This window comes from Fundulus heteroclitus, chromosome 8 (assembly GCF_011125445.2).
Source record: "Fundulus heteroclitus isolate FHET01 chromosome 8, MU-UCD_Fhet_4.1, whole genome shotgun sequence".
Lineage (NCBI taxonomy): Eukaryota > Metazoa > Chordata > Actinopteri > Cyprinodontiformes > Fundulidae > Fundulus > Fundulus heteroclitus.
In genome coordinates, this window is record NC_046368.1 from 29,886,214 (window position 1) to 29,910,465 (window position 24,252).

At 41.2% G+C, this 24,252-nt stretch overlaps 2 protein-coding genes across 2 annotated transcripts in view; one reads left to right on the forward strand and one right to left on the reverse strand.

Annotated features, from left to right (window-relative positions):
- The first annotated feature begins 1,245 nt into the window (after nt 1-1,245).
- Nucleotides 1,246-18,101, forward strand: LOC105916250 (low choriolytic enzyme). Its single transcript, XM_036140543.1, has 10 exons — nt 1,246-1,271; nt 9,895-9,967; nt 10,394-10,397; nt 10,481-10,543; nt 10,672-10,827; nt 10,976-11,096; nt 11,225-11,403; nt 15,299-15,380; nt 16,870-16,994; nt 17,913-18,101. Coding segments are annotated over exons 2-10 (792 nt in total). The 5' UTR covers nt 1,246-1,271; nt 9,895-9,907; the 3' UTR covers nt 17,915-18,101.
- A 3,145-nt stretch (nt 18,102-21,246) lies between these two features.
- Nucleotides 21,247-24,252, reverse strand: part of fadd (Fas (tnfrsf6)-associated via death domain) — a 3,060-nt gene continuing 54 nt past the window's right edge. The window contains exons 1-2 of the mRNA XM_036140544.1: nt 23,923-24,252; nt 21,247-21,923 (exon numbers count right to left, since the gene is read on the reverse strand). The exon at nt 23,923-24,252 is cut by the window's right edge and continues 54 nt beyond it. Coding sequence (XP_035996437.1) covers nt 21,643-21,923; nt 23,923-24,223 — 582 coding nt within the window. The 5' untranslated portion in view covers nt 24,224-24,252 and the 3' untranslated portion in view covers nt 21,247-21,642. The remainder of the gene's footprint in view (nt 21,924-23,922) is intronic.

Sequence of the window (24,252 nt, forward strand, 5' to 3'; positions counted from 1 at the left end):
AACACCGGAGCCAAAGACTTGAGACCAGGGCAGAGCACTTGAGACCAGAACGAAACACAGGAGCCGAGAACTTGAGATCAGGACCGAAACCAGGAGTTGAGAACTTGAGACCAGGACGGAACACCAGAGCCGAGGACTTGAGATCTGGACGGAATCCAGGAGCCATAACAGGAGTTGAGAACTTGAGGCCAGGATGGAACACAGGAACCGTGAACAGGAGTTGAGAACTTGAGGCCAGGACAGCTCACCAGGAGTTGAGAACTTGAGAGTGGGAAGGAACAGTGTCTTGGGTTAAGGCTGGGCTGGAACAGAGCTGAATAAGAGTCTCTGACAGTGACTGAACAAAAATAAAGCTGAAGAAAAGTCTCCTGGCTGACTGAACAAAAAACACAAAGCTGAATTAAGTCTTCTGGCTGACTGAAACAAAAACTAAGATGACATAGGGTTCTGGCTGGAACAGAGCAGGAGTTGAACACTACGGACCGGCAAAAAGAACAGAATGAGGTGAGTATATATAGAGGTGATAACAGGTAGAGACAGATCAGTGATGACTGCAGCCTGACAGGTGAAACCAATCAAGCTGCGCAGGGAAGAGAGAGAGGAAGGGAGGCTCAGCATGCAGCCTACAAGCTGCGTACAGAAACGCTGGAGCACAACTAGCGTATAGAAACGCCAGGGGAAAGAACAGGCATATGTAAATGCCAGGGGAAAGAACAGGCATATGTAAATGCCAGGGGAAGAACAGGCGTATGGAAACGCCAGGGGAAAGTACAGGCGTATGGAAACGCCAGGGGAAGAACAGGCGGACCATAACGCTAGGGCTCAACAACGTACAGAAACGCTGGAGCACAACTAGCGTATGGAAACGCCTGGGGAAAGAACAGGTGTATGGAAACGGCAGGGGAAAGAACATATACTTAAACCTCTATACGGTTTAAATATATTTAACTGTCATGGTTTTTATATGTTTTGCCCACATGCAGACACAGTACGAAAGACAATGCGCAGTTTAAGATGTTTTATTTAAATTCAGACTACAGAGATCAATTCTAATGATGGGATCTGTCGAGGTCTAAACGTCAGTGCTGGAGAAACTGTCGGAAGAAAGGGAGAATTGTTAAGAGAGATCGAACCAGAGAGAAATCTCCAGAAGCCTAGCCGCTTACCATTTAGTTGGGCAAACCTAACTGGGGAAGTAGTGACGAGGGAACTCTGAGACCGAATGCTCACGGTAGATAGCTGGTGGTTAGCGGCTGGAGGGCGAACTGATGGTAAGTCGGTGAGGGATCCGCTCGCGCTCGCGCTCGCGCTCGCTAGCAGTCCTTGCCCGTTCAACAACGGCGTCTTCTCCGCTCGCGCTCGTTTTCTCCTCCACGTTCTTCCTTCCTTTTTCCTAGCTCCTCTCTCCTCCCGCTCCGCCTCTCTTCCTCCCCACACCATGCCCAATCACCAACAGTTGACGTCGATTGACATATACAGCAACCAATCAAACGAAAAGCATGGACCAATCACGCAAATCCACATATTCATGTTTGGTTTACACACACCCTTGTTCAACTACTATTCCTTTTAATGTAACTACGTAATCAACTATTTACACTCTATCATGAATTTATGTTAATCATAACATTTCCCCTTTCACTGCTTTTACCCCTAAATTACTTTCAGTTTATTTGCATTACTACATTATTTCATTAACTAAATGAATTAATTATTTGTATTACAAATTAACTTTAACCCCTGTACTTTTACACCGGGCTACAGATATTTCCCAGTTGGTGAATTTGCACAACCTCTTTTGGTCAAAAGTTGAGTTAAGGATTTGTAACACTCCCTTAGTTTGTATTGCAGTACTTCTTCAATATGTGGACAATGTTGCACTAGGTATTGTTTGCACATACATTGCAAAAACCAGGATATGCTGAAAGTTGTCCCATAAAAAGTATTGGCTCAAATGATAAATGCAACAAACAAACATTTTTAGTACATATGTGCTAAGGTGGTATTTCTGACCTCCTACCTTTAAATACCATTGGAAAATTAAAGATTTCTTCAATTTGTACTGTTTTTATCACAATCATTCTTGTATTTATTTATTGTATTATATTCAGGCTGGTTGCCTCAATGTGCCAAGGCAGTCCTGTTGTACAGAAATGATTTCACAAGTTAGTATCCTAATTGTGTGAGTTACTTTATCTTTTTTCATGACTTACATAAAAATGTGGCATTTGACAGGGTGCCTTAATGGAAGTTTGTGTAAAGTTCAAAAATCACAAAAAAAAAAACTTTTCACAGTGATGTAGAGTACATGCATTGGTTCTTTAGAGTGCTGTTTTAGAAACAACATAAAAATTAAATGTAAGCTAAGAAAATTTTTACTGTCAAGAAAATTAACAACTCATGTAGTACTGCTAAAACAATACTTCTGCAACTGCAAATATTTTGCATGCATTTTAACTGTGATCTTCATACTTACAGTTTATGGCCCTCATGCCAGGAAAGTGCATGATAAAAAGTTTTGGTGATCCTGTGTGATGTGTCTACAGGGGTCTGGGCCTTAACTTACAGTTAAAGTTTGTTTTACTTCAATTACCTGTTGTGTTGGGGGTGTGGGTTTCAGTTTGTGGTTGGCTCTCCCGCTAGTGGTGCCTCCCTCTCTGGGTAGGTTTTTGGAGAACGGGAGTGCCTATTGGAGCCAACAGGGAAGCTGGTTTCCTGGGAGGGCATATTGTGCTCCAGTCATTCCTCCCCATCCCTAGACACCTCCCTCTGACTGCTCCAACTCACTACCACACATGCAGAACCTTGGGGCGTAGGGGTGTCACTGGGGAGCGGGGAGGATTTCCCAGCCCCGCTGTCTTGTGACGACCATGACCCCAATTTTATTGTACATCTTCAAAACTTTCTTTTATAACAGTCTCACAACACACATGTGTAGGGCAAGAATTAAGGGGTCTGATTGTGTAGGCTTCTCCCCAGGTGGTTTCCTCTGCCCCCATTTACATTTAGACATTGAGGTTTCTGGGTGGGGTACATGGGGCATGAAGAGGAGGGGGGGGGGGGGGATATGGCTTCCGGAAGGGGGTGGGCTCCGTCAGGCTTCCCCTTTTTGGTCCTCCGATTTGAGACACACCACAACATGACATTTGAGCAGACGGACACAGGCGTAGGGTCTTTCACACACCCCTGTTCTCTGATTGCCGCCCAGAGTTTGGGGCCTACAGGAGGAGCGGGCCGCTTGGTCGGACTCGGAGCTGCGGAGGGCCGTTGGGTCCTGGAGTCGGCTGGAGCTTGGGCTGGCACTTCTGCTCTCCCCCGGATCATTGAGGGCAGGGTGTGGTGGTGGCAGCGTGTCAGGGTTTGTGGTTTGGGCTCTGGTTGGCTGGCCCATTCGCCTCATGTTGGCCCCATCACCGGGTGGATGGGCCCGTGGCCCATGGGATCGGGGTGGGGGGCTGGGCCAGAGTACTGACTGGGTAGGTCGGGTTTGATAGTGGTCCCCCCCCCCCCCCCACACCCTAATGATGGGGTTCACCTCCTGGGGATTGGATACCCCTCTGTGGAGCCGTTACCTGGACCTGGGAGTATAGGATGTGTGTGATTGGTGTGAGTGTGTCCTTTTTTTGGGGGTAAGAGTGTATGCATGTGGGGGCACTAGGATGGGAATGTGTGAATGTGACTATGTGCCTGGTTTTCTATCAGGTCGTGTTTGGACTGCACCCTCTCCTGTGACGTCTCAGGTCTCCACTAGGTGGGGAGCCCATCCCACCAGTCCCGCTCACCTCCACTGGCCGGTCGCCTCAACTCACTGGTGCCTAGGTGGTCCTCGGAGTCCGCGGCTGGGTGCTTGGGTGTGTGCTGGCTCACTCCTGGCGGCTGCTTCACGGGACATGGGCCCCTGGCTCTGTCGGGCCCCACTGGGGTGCGGGGCGCCCTTGGGCCTCGGGTCTCTGGGCCCATTGCTGGATCCGCTCTGGCGTAGCTGGCTGCCAGCAGGGCCCACGGGCTTGTTGCCGCAGCGCCACAGCGCCCAGCGGCTTTAGCACTGTAGCTGTTGGGGGGTGTCTTGGGGCTGCTCTCTGTTTTTCACAACCTCTTTTGTGCATTTTTCCTATGGATAAACTTTACAATCACAAGTGCAGTCTCGCAAACACATAAAGGTGCTTGGATTAAGGTGCTTACAGACTCACTTTTATACAGAACACCCCTATTATTAGTTTAGCTTTATACATCTCGTATTAAATAATACTTTGTATTTTTCAGTGATGTTATCAAGGCGTTGGTTGTTTGTATGGGTAATACTTTATTGGTTTGTGTTGCTTTTCTTTTTATATCTCTCTTTGCAGGTGTACAAGCAGACTCAGAGGATATTATCTTGTTCTCCCCTTTTCCGCTCCTCTATTTTTTTTCACCTTTTCTCCCTTTTAGCATTTAATCTCATCTTTTTCTCTACATTTTTTCTCTTCTACCTTTTTGTTTTTGTGTCCATTGAACTGTGAATAGTCCCAGAATAAAATCTAATAAAGCTTTGTTCATTTGTAATTCAAGAGGAGCACTTTAACAAAAGCAGCGATGCTTCACTTGTGAAAGTAAAATCTGTTGGGCTCTTTTTGACAGCAATTCTTAATGCCACGCTGCCAGACAGGACACGTTAAAAAAACTATTTTGTTCCACATTTTCTTCTCTTATGCTCTCCACCTTGGAAATACAATGCCAATGTTTTTTTTTCTCAATTCAGGTTTTATTCAAAAATTGCAAACATTACAACTGAGACAAAATTGGTTACAATTTTCTTAGCAGTAAGCAGTCAGTTGGGGCACTAGAGAACTAAAAGAAAGGAAATAGAAAAAAATCAACAAGTTACTCAGCCATTAAAGCAGAAAGTAACAGTTTAATGACCACTGTGCTTAATAATATGTGACTTGGGGAGCTTGGGCCTAAGAGAAATCAGATATAGTAGGTACTATGTACTGGATTCAGTGTTTCCAAAATATTGTAATTTTTTTATCTTCTTGTGTTAGACTAAAAGTCAACTTCTCCATCACAAATATATTATGAATAAATTCAATACAGTCTTTGATTGTGAAAGGGTCAGTTGTTAGCCATATTGCTTCCTTCCTAGCAACTAACAAGACGTTCAGGATGAGTCTTTACAGGCTATTTCTCGGTGTGATGGAGTACTTGGTCAGCTGAACCCTGATGAGACTGCTGATGTAATCTTGATTGTAAGCTATGATGCTTCAGTACTATTTGCGTGCTCTTGGCTGAACACAGCTTATTGGAAAGTCCAGTCCATTTCAGTTTCCTGTGGAAGAAGAGCCGTTGTTGGGCCTTCTTCACCATGTAGGAGGTGTTCACAGTCCAGGAATGGTCTGAGGAGATGTGATTACCCAGGAACCTTATGCTGTTCACACACTCCACCACCTCCCCCTGTATATTTTCACTCCAGTTTTTGTTCATGGCTCTCGGTGTGATATGTTAACCTGACTCTCGCCAGACGTATGTCGCTCCGCCTAGCTTCACTCATATACATCTGGGACATCTCCCATAGAGTGATTTCTCCAACCAATTTTATTGTCTAGCCAATCGGGACGCAGGGCTGGAGTTTCATAGATGTGACGTAGTGGAGAAGCGACCGTGACGCGAGACTGTTTTGATAGCAATGGTGGCTCGCATCGAGGAAGCAAGCGTTAACATTGATGCTGCTATTTCTTCCGTGTTGTCCAATCTACCTAATATTGTTTCATTGAAAGAACATCAGAGAATGGCTCTGAAGGCTTTTGTTGGTGGAAACGATGTTTTCGCCCTTCTCCTGACCGGATTTGGCAAGTTTTGTTTTCCGGGGCGTGCCCGCATCCGCTGCGGACGCGCCCCGGAGCGGTTAGCGCGAGCCATATAAGGAGGCCTTTAGTCCTCAACGCGGTCGGCCCGGGGTCGACTCTGACCCGCGGCGCTTTGCCGCCTGTCTTTCCCCCTCTTCCTGTCAGCTCACTGTCAATACAATGCGTGCCACTAGAGCCGCAAATACATAATAAAAAAAAAGTTGTTTTTTTCCTGCGTCGCTCTCATCAGCGTCACGGGTTAGCTTTGGTGTGAGTGGTTGAGTAGCACGTCAATAAAGATGACAGACAAGTGGCTTATCCAATCATATGCAAGGATTTTTGATAAGGCCCAGCCTTCAAAATAGGCAATTCCTATGGAGGTGTTCCAGATGTATGTGAGTGAAGCTAGGCGGAGCAACATACGTCTGGCGAGAGTCAGGTTAGTGATTTGTAGCATGAGAAGATGCTCCAGAAATTGATTGTATCAGGGTGATTCACTGCTGGCATAAAAAAAGACATTGGGCTTGATCTTCAAAAGGTTTGCACGTATTAGAATGGGTGCAAAATAATTTGCATGTAAAAAGCTGATTGTCGTTTTTGCTGCAAAGCTACTTGCATGTGTTTAAAGAGTGGACAACAGGTGAGGCTCCTCTTAGCCTCAACATAAATAACAATAGTGGGATAATATTGGTGGCACTGCGGGGTGGAGGTGGGGGTGGGGTTGGGATGAGAGTTCAGGGGTGTGATAACTTATGGCAGCTTCCTGGGGATCCTGCAGTCTGTGTTAATATTACTATTTGTTTTATTCACCCTGAGATCCTCGTTTGTCACCTGTTCAACTTTATGTTGTATTTATTATATAATATTTTAATAGTTCTGTTTTGTGATCTTAGTAGTTCGGTTAGATACTTAATTTTATTTTGGCCTTTCTCTAGTGTATTTTCTGTTCTGGTTCTTTATATTACAGGTTATGATGGGCTAGATCCTTTCCCCTTATCTGGTCCATTTTCCATTTCCCTGTTAATTCCCTGCACCTGCCAGCTCATTACCCCTCCCTTCCATCTGCCTGATCGCATCCCTCAGTTCACCTGTGATTAATTATCCATGCATTGTTTCCCTGTCAGATACCTTGTCAGATCCTCTATCTTCATCAGTGACTCTGCTCTGTTCATCCCTGCTGTGTTCCTGTCACCTGTATCGTGTAAGCTTGTGTTCTAATAAACATCCTTCATCTACAACATGCGACTCTCGAGCTCTTGTCAGTGTTTCGGTTTAAAGACCTCAACTATGACATTGTTCTAATAATCTAATTAAACTTCGGTGAGCAATTTTGTTTGCTTATAACATTCAGCTACAACACACCCATTTATTGCTCGCACAAAAAATGTACTTTATTGACCTAAACGCAATTTTACCCTATTTGGGGATATGCTTAGGGTCAGTGTCCCATTGCTTGTGTCCAAGCTTTAACTTGCATTCTGGTGTCTATGTATGTTGTTTCAAAATTTCAACATGTTTTTTCATCATGCTGCCACTCACACCCCTGGGACTGACAGTCTCTCCTTTAACAATGGGAAATAGAATAGAAAGTTGTCTTGTACAATGTCCCAAAGAATGCAAGAGGTCCAGAGCAATATGTGCCTCTGCAGAGTTTATTTCTTTATAGAAACATCTTGGCACATATCAGGTTCCCATACATTTACTTGTTAAAGTTTTTCAGGTTTGCTTGCTGAGAAATCTGATAATATTGATTGATCTGGAAACAGAACATTTTAGGTCAACATAATGCACTTATTTGATTTCTGAACCTACACATTTAAAAAGTGTTAAAGTTATTGATAGCTGCAAAACTAAAGCACTCATTGAATTTTGGTTGGCTGGCTCAGTCATGGAGAAAGGCACCCTGTCAACAGGCGATTGCTACTCAGAATGTCTGCAGCAACAACTTCTCATAAAGCTGCAAGCAGAAACTGCGGTAGCATGTTTTAATGTTGTAACCAAAGCCAACGCAATAATGAGGAAGAGTGTTGCAGAAGTCTGGTGCATGTAATGCTTTCTGGAAGATTTGCTCATGCATGATTCTGTAAATAACCAAAATGTATAAAACCACTTATAATAATGATAACAACAATAATAAATATGTAATCTACGTTATTTAGAATTCGATTTGAAGTAACTGGAATCTAGCAGGAGTTTTGTGGCCTTTTAGTTTTTTTTGGGGTTTTTTTGGTGGCTGCACTGCAGTTCAGATTGATCTCACTGGGATGGCTTTGTGTTATTTAAAGATCCTGAAAGAGTGGAATCTAAGCTGGCTTACAATGTCAGACTAGTGGAAAAAAAAAAAAAAAAGAATTTAGAAGATGTGACCATTTGAATTTTGACTCTCTGCAAAGAAGATTAGTGAGAAAAGAGGCCTTAAAGTTTCATTAGAATCACTTGGGAAGCCATCTGGGAGTTAACACAATCGCTGTGAGCCCTTGCTAGCATCATACCAGGTGTGTTGGCATCCAACATGTGAATAAAACAATAAAATATTGCATGCTCCTAACCCTTTCCTGCCATGCTGTTGTACTGTAACTTCTTAACAGTTCTATGACATAGAACATATCAAATAGTATTTTTTTACATGTTTTTTTTTTTTTTAATTTTCCAAATTAAAACAGATTCTTTGAACATTGCATCATACCTTTAGGCTTTTATTAATATATTAACCCAGCTGACTGACAACAGTTACAAGTTAAACATCTGTTTCTCTGTCGAAAAAAACTACACTTATCAGTTGAGGACATACTGTTCCCTGATGCTTTTAATGAAAGACCATCCCACGCTGTGAAAGGGCCAGACCAAAACCATGTGGTTACAATATGGCCTTGAAAGATTGCAGAAATTATTAACTAGACCAAAATTAAACAACAGAATAAAAGTATCAACATTAGTACAAACTTAAAGCTAAATGTAAACAGAATATTAAAGGATGTATAAAACAAGAGAAACCAATACTTCTACAGCCAACTAAAGTCACTACCAATGAAAAACTCTAGTTATAAAGGCTGCCAATATTAATTTCATGTACTTCTAACATTTGCATCAAAGTCTAGAAGTACTGTAAGACAGAACATCTATCAGCAGATGTCCTCACATATTTGCAGATAAGGATATTTTTTGGCAATGCAGTTCACAAAAGTACAGTGAAGACATGGGATCTTCACAGAATCAAGGCTGCTTTTGAACCAAAAGGTGGTTAAGCTTATTTAACGGTACACATTCTTGTCCATAACGGTTTATGCAGCTTTCCAAAATCTTTATGGTTTTCCAAAATTCTATTTTTAGAGGAAACACACAAGATTTATTTCACATAAAAAGTAGCAAAGATAAAAAAATAAAAAATTCAGTCTCATTTCTTTACATCACAACAACTGGTACTATAATGTGTGTGGGTCAGCTTCTGGGCACTGCTGCAACAAGATGCAGACTGTTGTACTTAGGACATACCTGCACAGAAAGACACACAGGCACATTGGACACGTTTCTTTTGTTTCTAAGTACAACAGTTCAAAAATACACGGAACAATGCAGGACAATTAGGTTTCTATTTCTTCTCAAACCTTTGGGGTAAGAACGCACTAATTGTTAGAGCATGTCAGAAAATGCAGCGTTAGAATAACCTTTAATTAAAAGCTCAGAATAGGCGCTGCAGAGGCTTGAACAGCAGAAAATCAGCTATCATCAGTGTCGGGCATGTTTTCAAACACAGAAGGCCTCTTTTACTGGAAACTCTTCACCTGTGCAAATAACAGTACAGAGAAGTACAGAGAAAAACGACAGCTTACTTCAATAAAGGTGTACTGCAGGGTTAGCAGTTTTACACATCTGACTATTTGCTTTTGGCTTGCCGGATCAGTATAAAACATCCCCCGTGCTGGCAGTGAGGTATTGGCTCTTGGGTAAGATGCACTAACCAACAGTACTACACGCCTTGGTGGCACACTGAGAGTTTGTCTGTACAGAAGTCAAAGTTGCATGTTTCACTGTAATCCTTCTAACTCTAAATCAGATGCTTTCTCTCCCACAGGCCTGTTGCAACCATGCAGGTTTTCTCTTGGTCTTTCGTGGTTCTGTTGCTTTTGTCCTCTGCCTGGGCCGAGGTAAAGCTATTCAGTTATAAACTAACGCTGCTAGCATGCAGGCGTGTTCAAAACTGCAAATTGTTCTTCTGTAGTGGAAGAGTATGAGCAGGTTGTTGTTGACTTTAAAACCACTAAGAGGGTTTAGAATCATCTTTAAAGCATAAAAAGAAAGAATAGATCAATGCAAAGGCAAAGTTCTGCAGCTATAAAATGTTTATCAGTAAAACATGGTTTGAGACCTACATTAAAGACTTCAAACCCTTTTTTGAAATTATGTTTAATGGCTTGGGGATGTAGAAGTGTTTCTGAAGTCAGTAGAAAGCGTTTTCTATGCATTCAGGATTCAGAAAGCTTTGTTCCAACAAGAGTTCCAACAAGGCCTTTGAGTTGCATAATTAAAACTACCTTTTCTCTTCTTTTTCATGCTCTCCTCACTGAATACAGGAAGGTAAGAAAGAAACTAGGAACGCTCTTATCCAAGTTTAAATGCTGCAAGGATGCTGAGCTTACTAAATGTCCTCCTTTGTACAGAGGTGGACACCTCTCAGGAATTGTCTGTCGGTGAGCTGCTGGAGAGAGCCAACAGAGACCGCAGTAGGTCAACCCTCCCGTTTATCTGCTGCATAAAATATCCATTCCAGATCCTCTTTGATGAGAGGAAAAGTCTTTATATGATCCGAGCCACTGCGGTTTCTAAACTTTTCCCTGCATTCTTCTTGCAGCCCCTGATTTTGATGAACCCTCCCTGATCGAAGGAGACATCGCTGTCAATTCTGAGGCAGACAGAAATGCTGATCCCTGCACCTCCAGAGGTTGCCTCTGGTTGAAAAACGCTGATGGAAAGGTCTACGTCCCCTATTACATCGCCGACCACTACTGTAAGCAGCAGCTCAGATTTTCTACCCATTGACTGAAAACACAAAAGTGAATGCTTTTACATCTTATTTGGTCCCTTTTTAATGAATGGATCTGAATTTCCCTGCCACAAACGCAATGGAAACGGCAACTTGTGTTACCCAATCACAGCTTCCCGCGAGAGAGACATCATCGTTCGTGGACTGCAGTCTTTCTCGTCGTTTTCTTGCATTCGTTTCAGACCCTACCAGAACGGTGACCATGAATGGTTGAGCATCGAATCTAGGAACGGGTACGTGCCGTTGTTCTTTTTTTCTTTCCCAGATTTTAACGCTATTTCAGATCCTCTGTCAAATGACAGGATAAAGGACTTTTTGCAAAAGGATTTCTGAGTATAGCAGCATGTCTTTGTGGTTGCAGCTGCTACTCATTCGTAGGCCGCCAGGGTCGTGGTCAGACGGTGTCGCTGAGCCGACAGGGCTGCCTGTACCACAACACCGTCCAGCACGAGCTGCTCCACGCCCTGGGCTTCAACCATGAGCAGACCCGCTCAGACAGGGACAACCACATCCGAGTGCACTGGAACAATATTGTTCAAGGTTCCACACTTACACCACACCTCATGTTTTATTAGAGCTTAGTTTGGCTTGACTTAATGATCATACAGAAAGTAGCCCTCCCTTATCTTTCACATGACATCTATCATGACTGATCGACTGACCGACTGGACTAGGCACCCGTGGAAGGATTTAAATCCACTGTCACAGACCGCGTTGGTCTAAGATGCCGCTGCTGGGAACAAAAAGCTCTGTTTCCTGTGTCTGTGAGCACTGTCACCATAGACATCATATACGTAGACGCGTCGTTGGGCTCAGGTTCGCACGTCAGCGTCACCGCCATATTGTATGTGGCAGAAAAGAGTTAAGTTCTGTTGTAGTGAACGTGGATCAGAGAAGATGCCTCATTCCTATGCTGCATTGAAATGTATTTGAGCTGATTTCACTACTTGTATCTGCCTTCTATTAACTAAGGCTGCACCATGTTGCAAAACTGGACACACTAAAGCTGCAGAGTGGCAACACTAGAAAAAAGCTGTGCAAGACCATTCTTTTTCAAGATTTTTAGCTTGCATACAGTACAGACTATTGTATTGAGACATAGACGTGCATATAAAGATTTTTAAGTATTATAAATAAGACAAATAAATGTGGGATTATTATATATATATTATATATATATATATATATATATATATATATATATATATATATATATATATATATATATATATATTATAGTGTTATTAATATAAGGATCAATCTGTTAAATCTAAACATTGCGGTCTTCATTATTTCATAAAACCGTGTCACATGTGAAACTTTAGGAACAGACTGTTTGGGGGAGTATTAAAGAGGTAAAATTACTAATATGAGAAAAAAAGACCTAGGACAATTAAGTAAAAAAAACAACAACATAAAAGTGGTAATGTTATGAGAAAAACGTCACATTATGAGAATTAAGAGGGAACATTTCCAGAATAGTCACAGTTTGCAGAGTTATTTCACTCATTGAGTAATAGGGCCAGGTTAGATTATTTTAATTATTTTTATTCTTTATGAGAATAAAATTCAGGAGAATGAAGCTAAAGGGATACGAAAATAAACTTGTAATATTACAAAAATAAAAATATTACGAATACAAAGTATATTCTGAGATTAAAGTACCTCTGATACTGTTTAAGTGACTGAGTAACTGCAGATTTGCCACATTTAACATGGCGAACGCTCTGACACATCGCAGCATAGGCAGAACCCGCCCAACGACGCGTCTACGTATATGATGTCTATGCACTGTCACTACCCAATCCGTAACGGTAGCACGATCCATTCCATCAGCTCATTCACGCACGCGCGAACAGAATACCTTCTGGGTCGCCCAAAAATAATGTAATTACGTTACTGAAAATACTAATTTCTATCCTTAAATCACAATGCTAAATAATTAAGAATGCTAAACTATATCATATAGAAAATATTGAAGACTTTTCTGGAAGAAATTGATGCGTTTTACATTCTCTCCATTGTATTGCTTGACGTCATCATCGGATATGCTCAGAAGTCCAGGAATATATTATTGTGCAACATTTGTCTGTATTGTCTGAATGCGCTCTGTTAGTTTCATTATTTGTTCAAACAGGACTGGAAAAAATTCTTTTCATCCTTAATAATACGGTGAATTTTGTTATACAAATAATCTTGTACCAAGAATTTGTTTTATTAGAAAGTTAAAATTATCGATTGAGATTTTAGCGCCCTCTGGTGTACATATCATAAACAAGAGAAGACCTCGTCATTATAGCAGCCACTTTGTTTATTTATTTTTTTCTACAAAAACGAACAGGGAATAGAACAAAGAACACATAACCAAGCCAAGGCATAAAATATTAAAATTAATTTATTAAGTACAAAATACACAAATACATATGCAAATCAAATAAATGGTAAAAAACCCTGAAGAATATTCGAAATCAAATACATTTCTATACTTCTAAATGTGTTTATAGCTGTTTTTTATGTACTTTAAGAAATGGTTTATATATTTTTATTTCCCTAATATGCATGTGAGCATTGTTGCTTCAACAATAGCTCTCGCAAATTTCAATGGTGAAGTCCTCTGGAAATCCGAAAAAATTGTTGATGATCGCAGCTGTGTAGAACGGCTCCTATTGACTTTGCTTGGAAAGCGCAGAGAAATGCTGTTGCCGCTCCGCTTATCCACGTCACAGGATGTGATGTCAGGCGGCCATTATTGCCCATATTTGGGCAATAATGGCCACCCCCATACACAGTGATCCAGACGACAATTTATGCTTTTATTTTCTTTTTGATTAACGCTAAATTCATTAAATAACCACAAACATATTAGTTTTGGTTATAGCTAATGATCCCCTGATTTTTCCTGGTTGACCGGACTTCCCCTTAAAAAAAACCCAAAAAACGATGTATTTTTATGTATTTCTGTTGTTTCATTTTTAGAATATGCCATATTTACGCAGATATAAAGATACACAAAAAGAAACCCCCAGCCCGAAAAAGGACAAAAGAATAAAAAAGTAAGAAAAACGAAATATCGCCTACCGGAAGTTATTCTGTTTGCACATGGGCAAATGAGCTGATGGAACGGATTGTGCTACAGTTGCAGATTGGGTAGTGACCACTGAGCTATATTATACACTAGAGTGTTGATTTTGCCGAAAAACTGAAGTCATTGGCCGCCATCTTGCTACTCCGTACTCTTACAGAATCCCATAGGATTTGGTTGCAACAAGCAGTTTTCTGCCTTTGTGAAAACGTTTCATAGGTAATTCTACAGTCAGTTGATGTACTAACACTATCAACTACTAGGAAATTAGGTGCTGAAATATTTTACGTTATTCATAAATATATATATATATATATATATATATATATATATATATATATATATATATATATATATAAGTATGTGTATATGTATATATGTATATATGTATAGATATATGTAAATATATGTTCTTGTATATTGTTATTTATATATACATATATATATATATATATATATATATATATATATATATATATATATATATATATATATATATATAAATGTTTTACATATATAGACTGTCTCAGTACTTGATAGTTTAAGAACATAACATAAAATATATGCCATTTGACATTTTAAAAGTTTTAACCCCCCCCCCCCCCGAACATGAGAAAATCCTCGTTATTCGATGCTGTAGCGCACATATTCCCTAGTTACTGGGGGAAATAGGGACTACCAACATGGCGGTTGGTGGCTTCAAAGCGACTCGTTCTAACAGCGGGCTATTAGCACTCCAGTGTATAATATAGCTCAGTGGTAGTGACAGGCACACACCACTAAGGAGCTTCTGTAAGGGCCAGCCGGCGCACCGATATGAGGCCGTATGTTTCAGATCCCTGATCATTACGAGACATTAAAAACCATAGAACCATGTTGATATGCTACCAAGGAAAAGTTGCTGTATTCAATCCACATTATGCTACACTCTATGATAGCATGTGTACATTTACATTAAAATGAAATAGAAATGTTTTCAGTGAAATTTTGTGATTAGTTTAAATTTCTAGTCCAAACTTTATTTCTTTATGGGATGACTCTCAATGAGTCTTCTGAGTAAAACATGGCAAAAACCTAAAGGGTCCAGCCACCTGTAGACAGTGTTACTACGAAGGCAGAGTAACGGAAGCATCTGAGCAAGGAGCGAGTCAGCAGAAAGACGTCTTCATTTGGCAGAGGAAGTCTTAAATGGGGCAATAGGAAGGATTGCTCCTTCTTGTTTGCTGTGCAGTTGCTGCCATGTTTGAACCGTAGAGGTGCGGTTTGCTCAGCATTCATTGTATGGTTCAGAGAGACACAAACCTTGTCTACTGATAATGTCAAAAATGTGCGTCTCTCCTCTGTTCCCCATAGGTATGGAGCACAACTTCAATAAGATTAACACTCTGAACCAGGGGACCTCTTATGATTACAACTCTGTTATGCAATATCACAGGTAAGAAGACGTTTTGATTGTGTTATTAGCTTTAGTTCAAACATTGCTATTCCTCAATCTCATTTTATTACACTGAAAACTTGGTTAACTGTCACTTTTTATTGCAACTTTGAAAACATTGGATCCCAGTGTGGTGAGCAGTTGTTTTAAGGGTAAATGCAAGCAGGCCAGCTGACAGCTTTGCTAGAGCCCAGGACAACACAGTCTTTTTGCCCCCCCCCCCCCCTACACCTGCCACACACACACACACACACACACACACACACACAAAGAGAACAGCAAGCACTGCAGCCAAAATATGGCCTTTTTTGACCTGGTGTATATTAGCCAGTCCCTAAGCTTGATGTATCATGAAACTGTTGACCTTTCGGGTTTTGTGATTTTTATTTTATTATTACAATTAAATAATAATAATAATGTTATGTTCATAGTGTTTATTTCCTAATCCACTTCTTATATCTTTTAATCCTTATGTAATTTTGTCTGTGTTGTGTGCACCTGCCTGTTGCTTTAATCCTATAAATTTCCCTGTTGTGGGATAAATAAAGGATTAGCTAATGTTATCTTATCTTAAATAACACTTTTTAATAGGATATGTACTGGGTTCTTTCAGGGTCTTAATTACATTTTCTGTGTGGGCTCCAGTAACACATGATAAGTAATATCTACTTTGAAAGTTAACATGAACTGCTGCTGAAGATGACCATGCTTATCTACCTGGATGTTTTCTGGAGGGCTGAAACGCCTCAGTCAGTGACGTCAGTCTGTGAGTCTGGGTCTGTTGGGGCAATCAGAGAAGTTTCGTCTCCTCTCTTCTGTTTCTGTTGCTTAACGTTTTCTTGCTCATGGTTTTTCACGTGCTTAGATAAATTTGTTGTGTTTCCACTGAATTTAACCGGCTTTTTACAAAACATACAGCTTGATTTCATTTACGGTATTAAAATAGGGCCAAATGGCGCTACTTTCCCTCTTCGTGTTTTTCCGCTCCTGCCGTCTCTCTCTCTCCGAGACTGAGCAGCAGCAGCACGGTTGTTTGTGAGAGAGAGCTGAGTGGGCGGGCCAGGTAGAGCCTGCGTGCTGATTGGCTGGCGCCGCTGAGCCATGTACGAGAGGGGAGGGGGAACAGCAAAGTGTCGTGACACAGACGGGGAGAGTTTGGTGAAGCTGCTGCAGTCAGCGCGCGCTGACTGACCCTCTGACCATTAAAATGGTCAGAGTGTCAGTCTGGGCCCCCTCTCCCCTCCTGGGCCCGGGAGAACTGACCCGTTTGTCCCCCCTATCAGCGAGCGTGAATGTAAGAGTCCATCCCTACTGTTTAACTCCAGTGTTGACTGGAATAATAACCAAAAAAGCACAAGGTTATTGGTTAAGCTTTAGCGGTTTCCTCTTTCTAATGATTTTACCCCCTGTAGAGTTAAGTGGGAATATTGGGCAGGCTTTCCAAGGCGTTAATCAACCTCAGGATCATCTTTCTCTGTGCGATCTTCAGGTACGCCTTCTCCAAGAACGGCCTTGCCACCATGGAGCCCATTCCAAACAACAATGTGTCCTTTGGCCAGGCCACACAGATGAGCAAGAATGATATTGACAGGCTGAACAGGCTCTACAAATGCTGTAAGTGTACCGAAGGAAAGTGAAACGCTGTGCTTTAGCTCGTTTGTTAAAAACTCAGAGAAAGAAATAAGTGAATCTTCCACAGTTTGACACGACCTATAGATTGTTATTCCTGCCAATGCAACTAATAATTGTTCTTAAAATAGATTTTAATGTTTTTTTACCGAGCTAACAAAAAAAAGTAGAATTGAAAATGTGGTTGTTTTGGCAGGGTAGGGCGAAGTTATTAAAGATGAGTGTCTCTTCCATAGAAGAACAGCAGGCTTGTTCCTGTTGACCAAACCCAACAATAAGTCTAGGTGTCTACAGATAGCCATCTAGTGTCAACGAAACAGCGGTTTAAAGGTCATTGTGACCCTCAAATAAGATGAAACCACAACCAAGATGTGCTTGAAGTGAGCGCTAGCTAGTTGAACATTGACCGCTGTCGGCTGAGTTATAGGACAGCTGGGATTTTCCTCCCTTTACCTGTAGCAGCGAGGTCCACTGGACTAGGGGTTCCCAAACCTTTCTACCTGCAACCCCCAAAATAACAGGGCCACAGACTGGTGACCCCCTTTTTCTGCTTTGGAGAAAATCACAATATTTTGAGATTAAAGTGTATTATTTCAAGAAAAAAGTTGTATTTTTTTTAATGAAAACTCTTACCAAAAAAGTGTAGCCTTCCTCCTGCTTTAAAATAAGAAATGTTGAGCATCTTGCAGAGTTATATTTTGGTATGGGTTTCACAAATAAAGAAATACAAAATATTTTTAGCACATCAGCATCAAATCGTTGTATGACCCCACCAGCCCCCCAGTACAGGATTCTTGTGAATCCCTGTACTAGAGTACCAGCAGCCGAGAATCCCTCGGTCTACGTTTACTGTTTGTTGTCTATTCAGCAAAGTCCCCCCGCTGAAATAAATTTCTTTTGCAGAAACTTCAGCTGCGCCCTGTCACCTACAGAGCTGAAGACGTGAAGATGCCAGGAGAGGTGTGGATTTCAGCCACATGGCTGTTGACTTCCCAGCTCCATAAGCATCACACGTGGCCTGCTGTCTGGATGTGAAACAGAGAAACAACAAATAAAATGCTAGAACAAAAGTAAAGATTCATTCAAATTGAACTGCTGAAGTGTGCTTCATAACCTGATTGTAACAAAGCGTCTTCTATTTGGTTCTCTCATTAACCCAACATCCACTCATTACAGACATTAATATAAGCACATTTGGATTTTAATTACAGATCTGCCATTTTATGTCATATGTCTAATTTTCATCAATCATACATATAATTGGTGACATTTCTACATACAGACTGAGTTAAATACATTGATTCACCTAAATAGGCCTTTCTAAAGGTTTTAGAACAGGGGTATGAAAATCTAGTTCTCAAAGGCCGCTGTCCCTGGTCCAGGTGCCTGTATAAGATGGCCAAATCCTCAATGTGATCAATCCTTCTACTTAACTGTTTGATACAGGTGTGATGAAGCGGAGACACGTTAAAAGCTGCAGGACCCGGCCAGTTTGACACCCATGTCCGAGAAGATCTTTTCACTTGTCAGGGCCCGGTTTGATTTACTTTTTGATGATGATCTTTAAACTTTGTGATTTGGAAGGGCTCCCCCATCAATGTTCTTATGCAGTAGGTAGCAAAGTCAAACTGAATTATTGTATGTTACATTTAATTCTGATCTGATGAAAACAATGGGGAAACTATAAAACTAAAGAATAAAGACATCCGCGTAAAACATGACTTAGTTTGTCAAGCAGCTAGAAACATCAAACGGATTTAAAACTATTTGTTGGTACTCGCTGATACCGATACCACCATTTTAGTGCTGGATCGGGGCCCCGTCCCATACTGGTATCACTATTGGTGCAACACTAGTCAAGAGAGGACCGATAAACGTTTTACTGCAAGGGATAAAACAAACATTACAAATAATTCAAAAAGAGGTAGTTGGTGCTGTCAAAACGACGGCCTGCAGTACCCTGCAGAAGGATGTATAACCTTTAGTCTTCTTCTTGTGGTGTTTCCATTACAAACACAGCTTTGGTGTATTATTTTGGGATTTCACGTGATAGAGCACAGTGTAGTGCACAGCTATGAAGTGGAAGGACAACGAGGAAAGATCCCTTTCTAGTCCTACAGAGGTGAAATTTGTCTGCATTTAACCCATCCCTTAGGGAGCGGGGTGCTGCCAACACTAAGTGGTGCCCAGGGAACAATATGTGCTAGAGGGGCTTGCTCAGGGGCACAGAGTGACAGTCTGGGGTTTGATGGTAAGCACAAGCAGTTGTTGTTGCATTAGCAGCTGACAATCTTTTTCAGAGGCTTTGCTTCTACGATCGTTCTACCAGGCCTGGACTTTGACCGGGCCAATTTAACCCACGGCCATGCTTTTATCTAAACTATATGGTTGTAGCTCTAGCTGAAATTTTTAGGATAGTGTTGTTGCCCTGCTGGAAGGTGAACCTCTGCTCTAGTATCAAGGCTTTTAGTTCCTTTCAGGATTGGTTCCATCCATCTTCCCATTAGCTTTAAGCAGCTGCACACTCACTGCTGGAGAAAAGCATCCACCCAGCATGATGCCACCAACACAACGGTGTGTTCATCTTGTCCAGAAACCTTAATCTTGGTCTTATCTGGCCAGAACACCTTCCTCCATATGTTTGCAGCGTAGCACGGCCTGCGGCAAAAACGAAAACAGGGCTTCTAATGGCCTTCCAGCTACAACGGCAGTTTCTTCTAGTCTCTCTTCCGTGAAGGCCAGATTTGTAGAGCGCTCGACGGATAGAGAACATGTTAATAGAGACGAAAGATTTAACCGCAGTGAAATAATTTATATCGGCTTGATTTCACGGGACTCCCAGGCAGCAGGCACCGGGGGGTGTGGCGAACGCTGGCCTAGCTAGAGGTCCAAAAAGCAGCCTTGAAATGCCAAACCATACCTGTTTTCTCTCCGGCTATTTTTATGCACCGAGCAAAAAATTTGAGATCTTTTACCTTAGTGATTGTGAGGCGAGGAGAACACGTTAATAAAAAAAATTTCAGCAGCAATAAATATATTTATATTGGTTTGATTTTCGGGGCTAAATCCCCAGCTGAACCAGGGGAACGGAGCTCACTTTCACTGGACCGAGCCTGTGTCAGAGCGGCCAACTCTCTCAATGGAAACTGGAGGATTTCAGAGACTATTTAAAGCTTTATATTTAGGTCTTCTACCTCAACCCTGGATGTAGAGTGGGCAGAGCTCATGATAAACACAGTTGTTAAATTAAAGTCAGCTGAGCCGTGTGGTGCGTGGCCATTATTACCTAGTAAAGTGACTCCTGAAGGCTGCCCGTTGTACTGGAAATGATTTAGAGGTATCAGAGTAATGGACATAAAAACATACTTATGTCGATAGGGCTGCACAATTAATCACATTTACAACTTAATTACAGTTTGAAAAAAAAACACAATTTCCAAATCGCAGAGTTATGCAATTTTTGGTTATGTAGCAATTCATGTATAATACGCGACCTTTGGGTGTCGGTAATATGTGTAAATGGGGTTGCCTCCGCATGGAAGGGAAGAGAGTTGCAACAGGGAGATAACGTCATTTTATTACTTGTTTTAGAGTTTATATAATCAATACTTTTTACCAGAAACTTTCAGGAATCTCACCAAAGCATTACTTAGCATCTATGTTCAACAAGGATTGATGTCCAACTCACAAATATTCGCTTGAATAATAATATTCTGATTAATAAAAACAGTCAAATTTCTTGTAATAAATAGCCCTTGTTTACAAATATTTTTATCTAAAGGCCATTATAGTTGCTTGTGGTTAATGCCAAAAATCGTACAGCCCTACAATAACAATGCACGATATTCTGTTTTATTACACAAAAGGCCAATAAAATACACCTAAACTTGTTGTGGCAATGTGTGAAAACATGAAAAGGTTTCTAAAGATCACAGCAGAAGAAAGAACTCTATTTGACCAAGAGGTCAGCGGCTTTAGCAGGTTTGTCCGTCCATGATGTGTCATTATGACATGAGCAAGTTTTCTACCATTTCCATCCTAAACAGGTTCATTTTTGTTTGATGTCTTTGGTGGAAGATGAGGACACTAAAGCTGGAGTTAGCTTTATCCATTCCTGCTCAATTCCAGGGCTGTTTGCCTTTCTAAAGGAACCTCCACTGCCTTCAATCATCTCTAGTACACAACCTAAAACACCCAACACTTGGTCTGTGATGACTGGGGATTTTTCAAAACACCGTTGGACATTTATGAAACCTTTATTACTGAAAAGACACAAACTGCATGTTCAGTGCTTTTTGTCACCTGGATTTGAAATTGACGCATCATTTGTTTGGACATAGTTTGCCGTTTATGCAAAGCAACACTTATAGGTCAGACATGTAAACTTATTTTCTGTGTGGCTGAATTGGCAAACAGCACATAAGATTACAAAAATAAAAACATTTATTTTTTGCTCCATAATCCTTATTATGAATTATAAATGTTATTTCATGATAGTGTAGAAACCTAACAAATAACGGCCATTTGACAGCCATAAGGATACAGATGTTTTAAAAAAAGCCTCTTGTTCATCTCAACTAACAATCTGTCGGTTTCATAAGGAGTCATTTTTATTTCCCAGCTAATATGGATCTCATCCTAATACCTCAAATTCAGGTCTTTCTTCTATTTTATCAGCAGTTAGGTTGAGGTCACAGTTCCTCAGAGCTGCTATCAGCTCCTCTGCTCGGGCCTCGACGCTTCGGATCTTCTTCCACTCCTTCAGCAGCTCCACCGCCGTCTCCTCCAGATCAGTGGGGTGCCGCGTGGCGATGGAGTCCAGCTTCACCTCACTCAGTTTTAGTTTGCGGCCCAGTTTTCGCCAGTTCTTCCCCAGATGCTGTCCGATCACCTCTGTGGCAATGCTGAGTTTGGCTAAAGGACGAGAAGAGTTCCAGTGCAATTAATGCTCCATGAATATTTTGAGCTAAATGTACGCATTTGAAGTTTGAACTACCAATTCAGAACACATATAGATTTGATTTTACAAAAACCGTTTCTATAAAAAGAGATGTATTTCTATGGCAATAAAATCTATTAACATTCTAAATGTATTATTTTATCCCTGTAATTGTTGCTGTTTTTTTCTTCTTTTTTGGAATTCCTTCCCAGTTTATTTCTACATTTTACTCCCAATAGAAGTAATAATATGAAATTCTGTACTCTGATCAATGTTTCTGCTTTTGTCAGAAGTAGCCTATTTGGATCTGATTCTGATATTCATTCTTAATGAATCATATCTGATATGCATTGACACTGTTAATCTTAGCAGGAAACGGTTGGCTTTAGACCACAAATCTGTCCTGACTCGCACTGAAGGACCCGCACACACCTGATATGACCCTATTTAAACAGCAGATGTTTGTCTACATTAAAAGGTGCTGTGAGCTGTACATTCATCAGGAGTTTTGAAGCCAGATTTAATTTGACGTAGTACAACTTGTATACGTGCATCTTAATTTGCCAGGAGACACTTCAACAGAGGAGCTGGATGTATATTGTTCTAAAGGCAAAAGGAAACCATCACCTTCCTACTGGGTCGGACCACATTTACCTTCAGTACTGCCTTTATTCTTCATGGAATAGAATCAACAAGGTGTTAGGATTTTGGTCCAGGTTGGCATGAAAGCATCAGTTGCTTAGATGTTTCCCTTGTTACTGTTCCACCACATCCTAGATTGATCTGGTGACTGTAGAACCCAGTGATCCCATTATTTTCAACGAACCAAACCAATATATCAGAACACCTGTGGGAATCTTAGATATGTCTAAAATCATCTGAAAGTGCCACAGATGCTTTATCATCAGAACATGCTGAATTGGTGGTGATGTTGGGCAATGTGGTGAGCCCACTCACAAGGGGTTGACCTGGCTTATATATATATATATATATATATATATATTTATTAGGGGTGTGCAAAATAATCGTCGTGACGAAGCATCGCAATTATAATTTTCGCGATCTACTGCATCGATTACCAATTTAAAAAAATGAACAAATAAAATTGCATGAATGGTTGGTTAACATCAGCCAAAATCAAGTGAAATACAACTTCATTGGTTTAAAGGACCACTGAGGCCATGTAAACGGCACTGATTATCCTTATTTTGTTATTTTAACTTTTATAAATCCTAAGCACTTTTTGTCAGTGTCCACTCCAGTAACAGTAATATTTGTTTTCATGGCAATACCTCCAAAAGTAATTTCAACAAATACAGCTATGTATGAATTCAGTTTCTTTCAGTTATGTATCAATTGAAGACACTATCCAGATCATACACAGCCAGTCAGCCACTGGTAATGGCTGTATTTTTTTCTAACAGTGTTCAGTGAAAATATCGCAATGCATCGCGACACATCGCAATAATTCAAGTATCGTGATAGAATCGGATCGTGGCATGTGAATCGTGATTCGAATCGAATCGTGACTTCTTTGGCAATACCCACCCCAAATATATATATATATATATATATATATATATATATATATAAATATATAAACCCTTAACTTTCCAGCATTATTTCCTTGTTTTAACAAGAGTTCTGAGCAATATGTCTAATAAATATTGTGACGGCTCATCGACTCTCCCTAAGTGGTGTCACATTAGCAAGAAAAGTGTGTCGGTTGAGCAGCATGGTTGTGGGTTTTTGTGTGGAGCCCATGAAAACCCAACGGACCCTGCCTATTAATGCCACCAGGCTTGTGCCGGACAGCAGTGCAGAGAAGTGGAAAGACAAAACCCAGGAGCGTTTAACTCTGATCCCTGCAGCTAGTGAACAGCGCCCCCTGGTGTTACAGTAATGCTACTGCAACAGCGGCCCAGATCTAAACAAGAAAAACCGGACTCCGCCAATTGGTTCTTTCTGGTTTACCTCTCTCGGTGTCGCTAATGTCGTTGTCGGGGTCTCTGCTCTGAGTCTCCAAGTTGTTTAACTTGTCAGCCAGGTCATTTCGCTGAATTTGCCGCAGAAGGTTGGATAGAAAGTCTGTTTTGTCGTCGGCCAGATGGCCTCTTTCCGACAGAGCCTCGAACAACTGGTGCCCCGTTTTGATCTTCTCCAGTTTCTGTTTCCCTATCTGGGCCCGGACCAGGAACTTGAGCTTTTCCAGATTCTCGTCGTTGAGCTGATTTGAAATCTCCAGCAGAACGAAGTTTAACTGTGAGGCGCTCATTTTTCCCCGACGCAGACCGAGGCTCCCTG

Bases quoted from the DNA above. Each gene is read 5' to 3' on its own strand.
- LOC105916250 (XM_036140543.1), top strand. From the start codon at position 9,908: ATGCAGGTTTTCTCTTGGTCTTTCGTGGTTCTGTTGCTTTTGTCCTCT. The intron at 10,828-10,975 runs GTAAGCAGCAGC...ACCCAATCACAG, and splicing joins TTACATCGCCGACCACTACT to CTTCCCGCGAGAGAGACATC. The intron at 11,404-15,298 runs GTTCCACACTTA...TGTTCCCCATAG, and splicing joins CTGGAACAATATTGTTCAAG to GTATGGAGCACAACTTCAAT.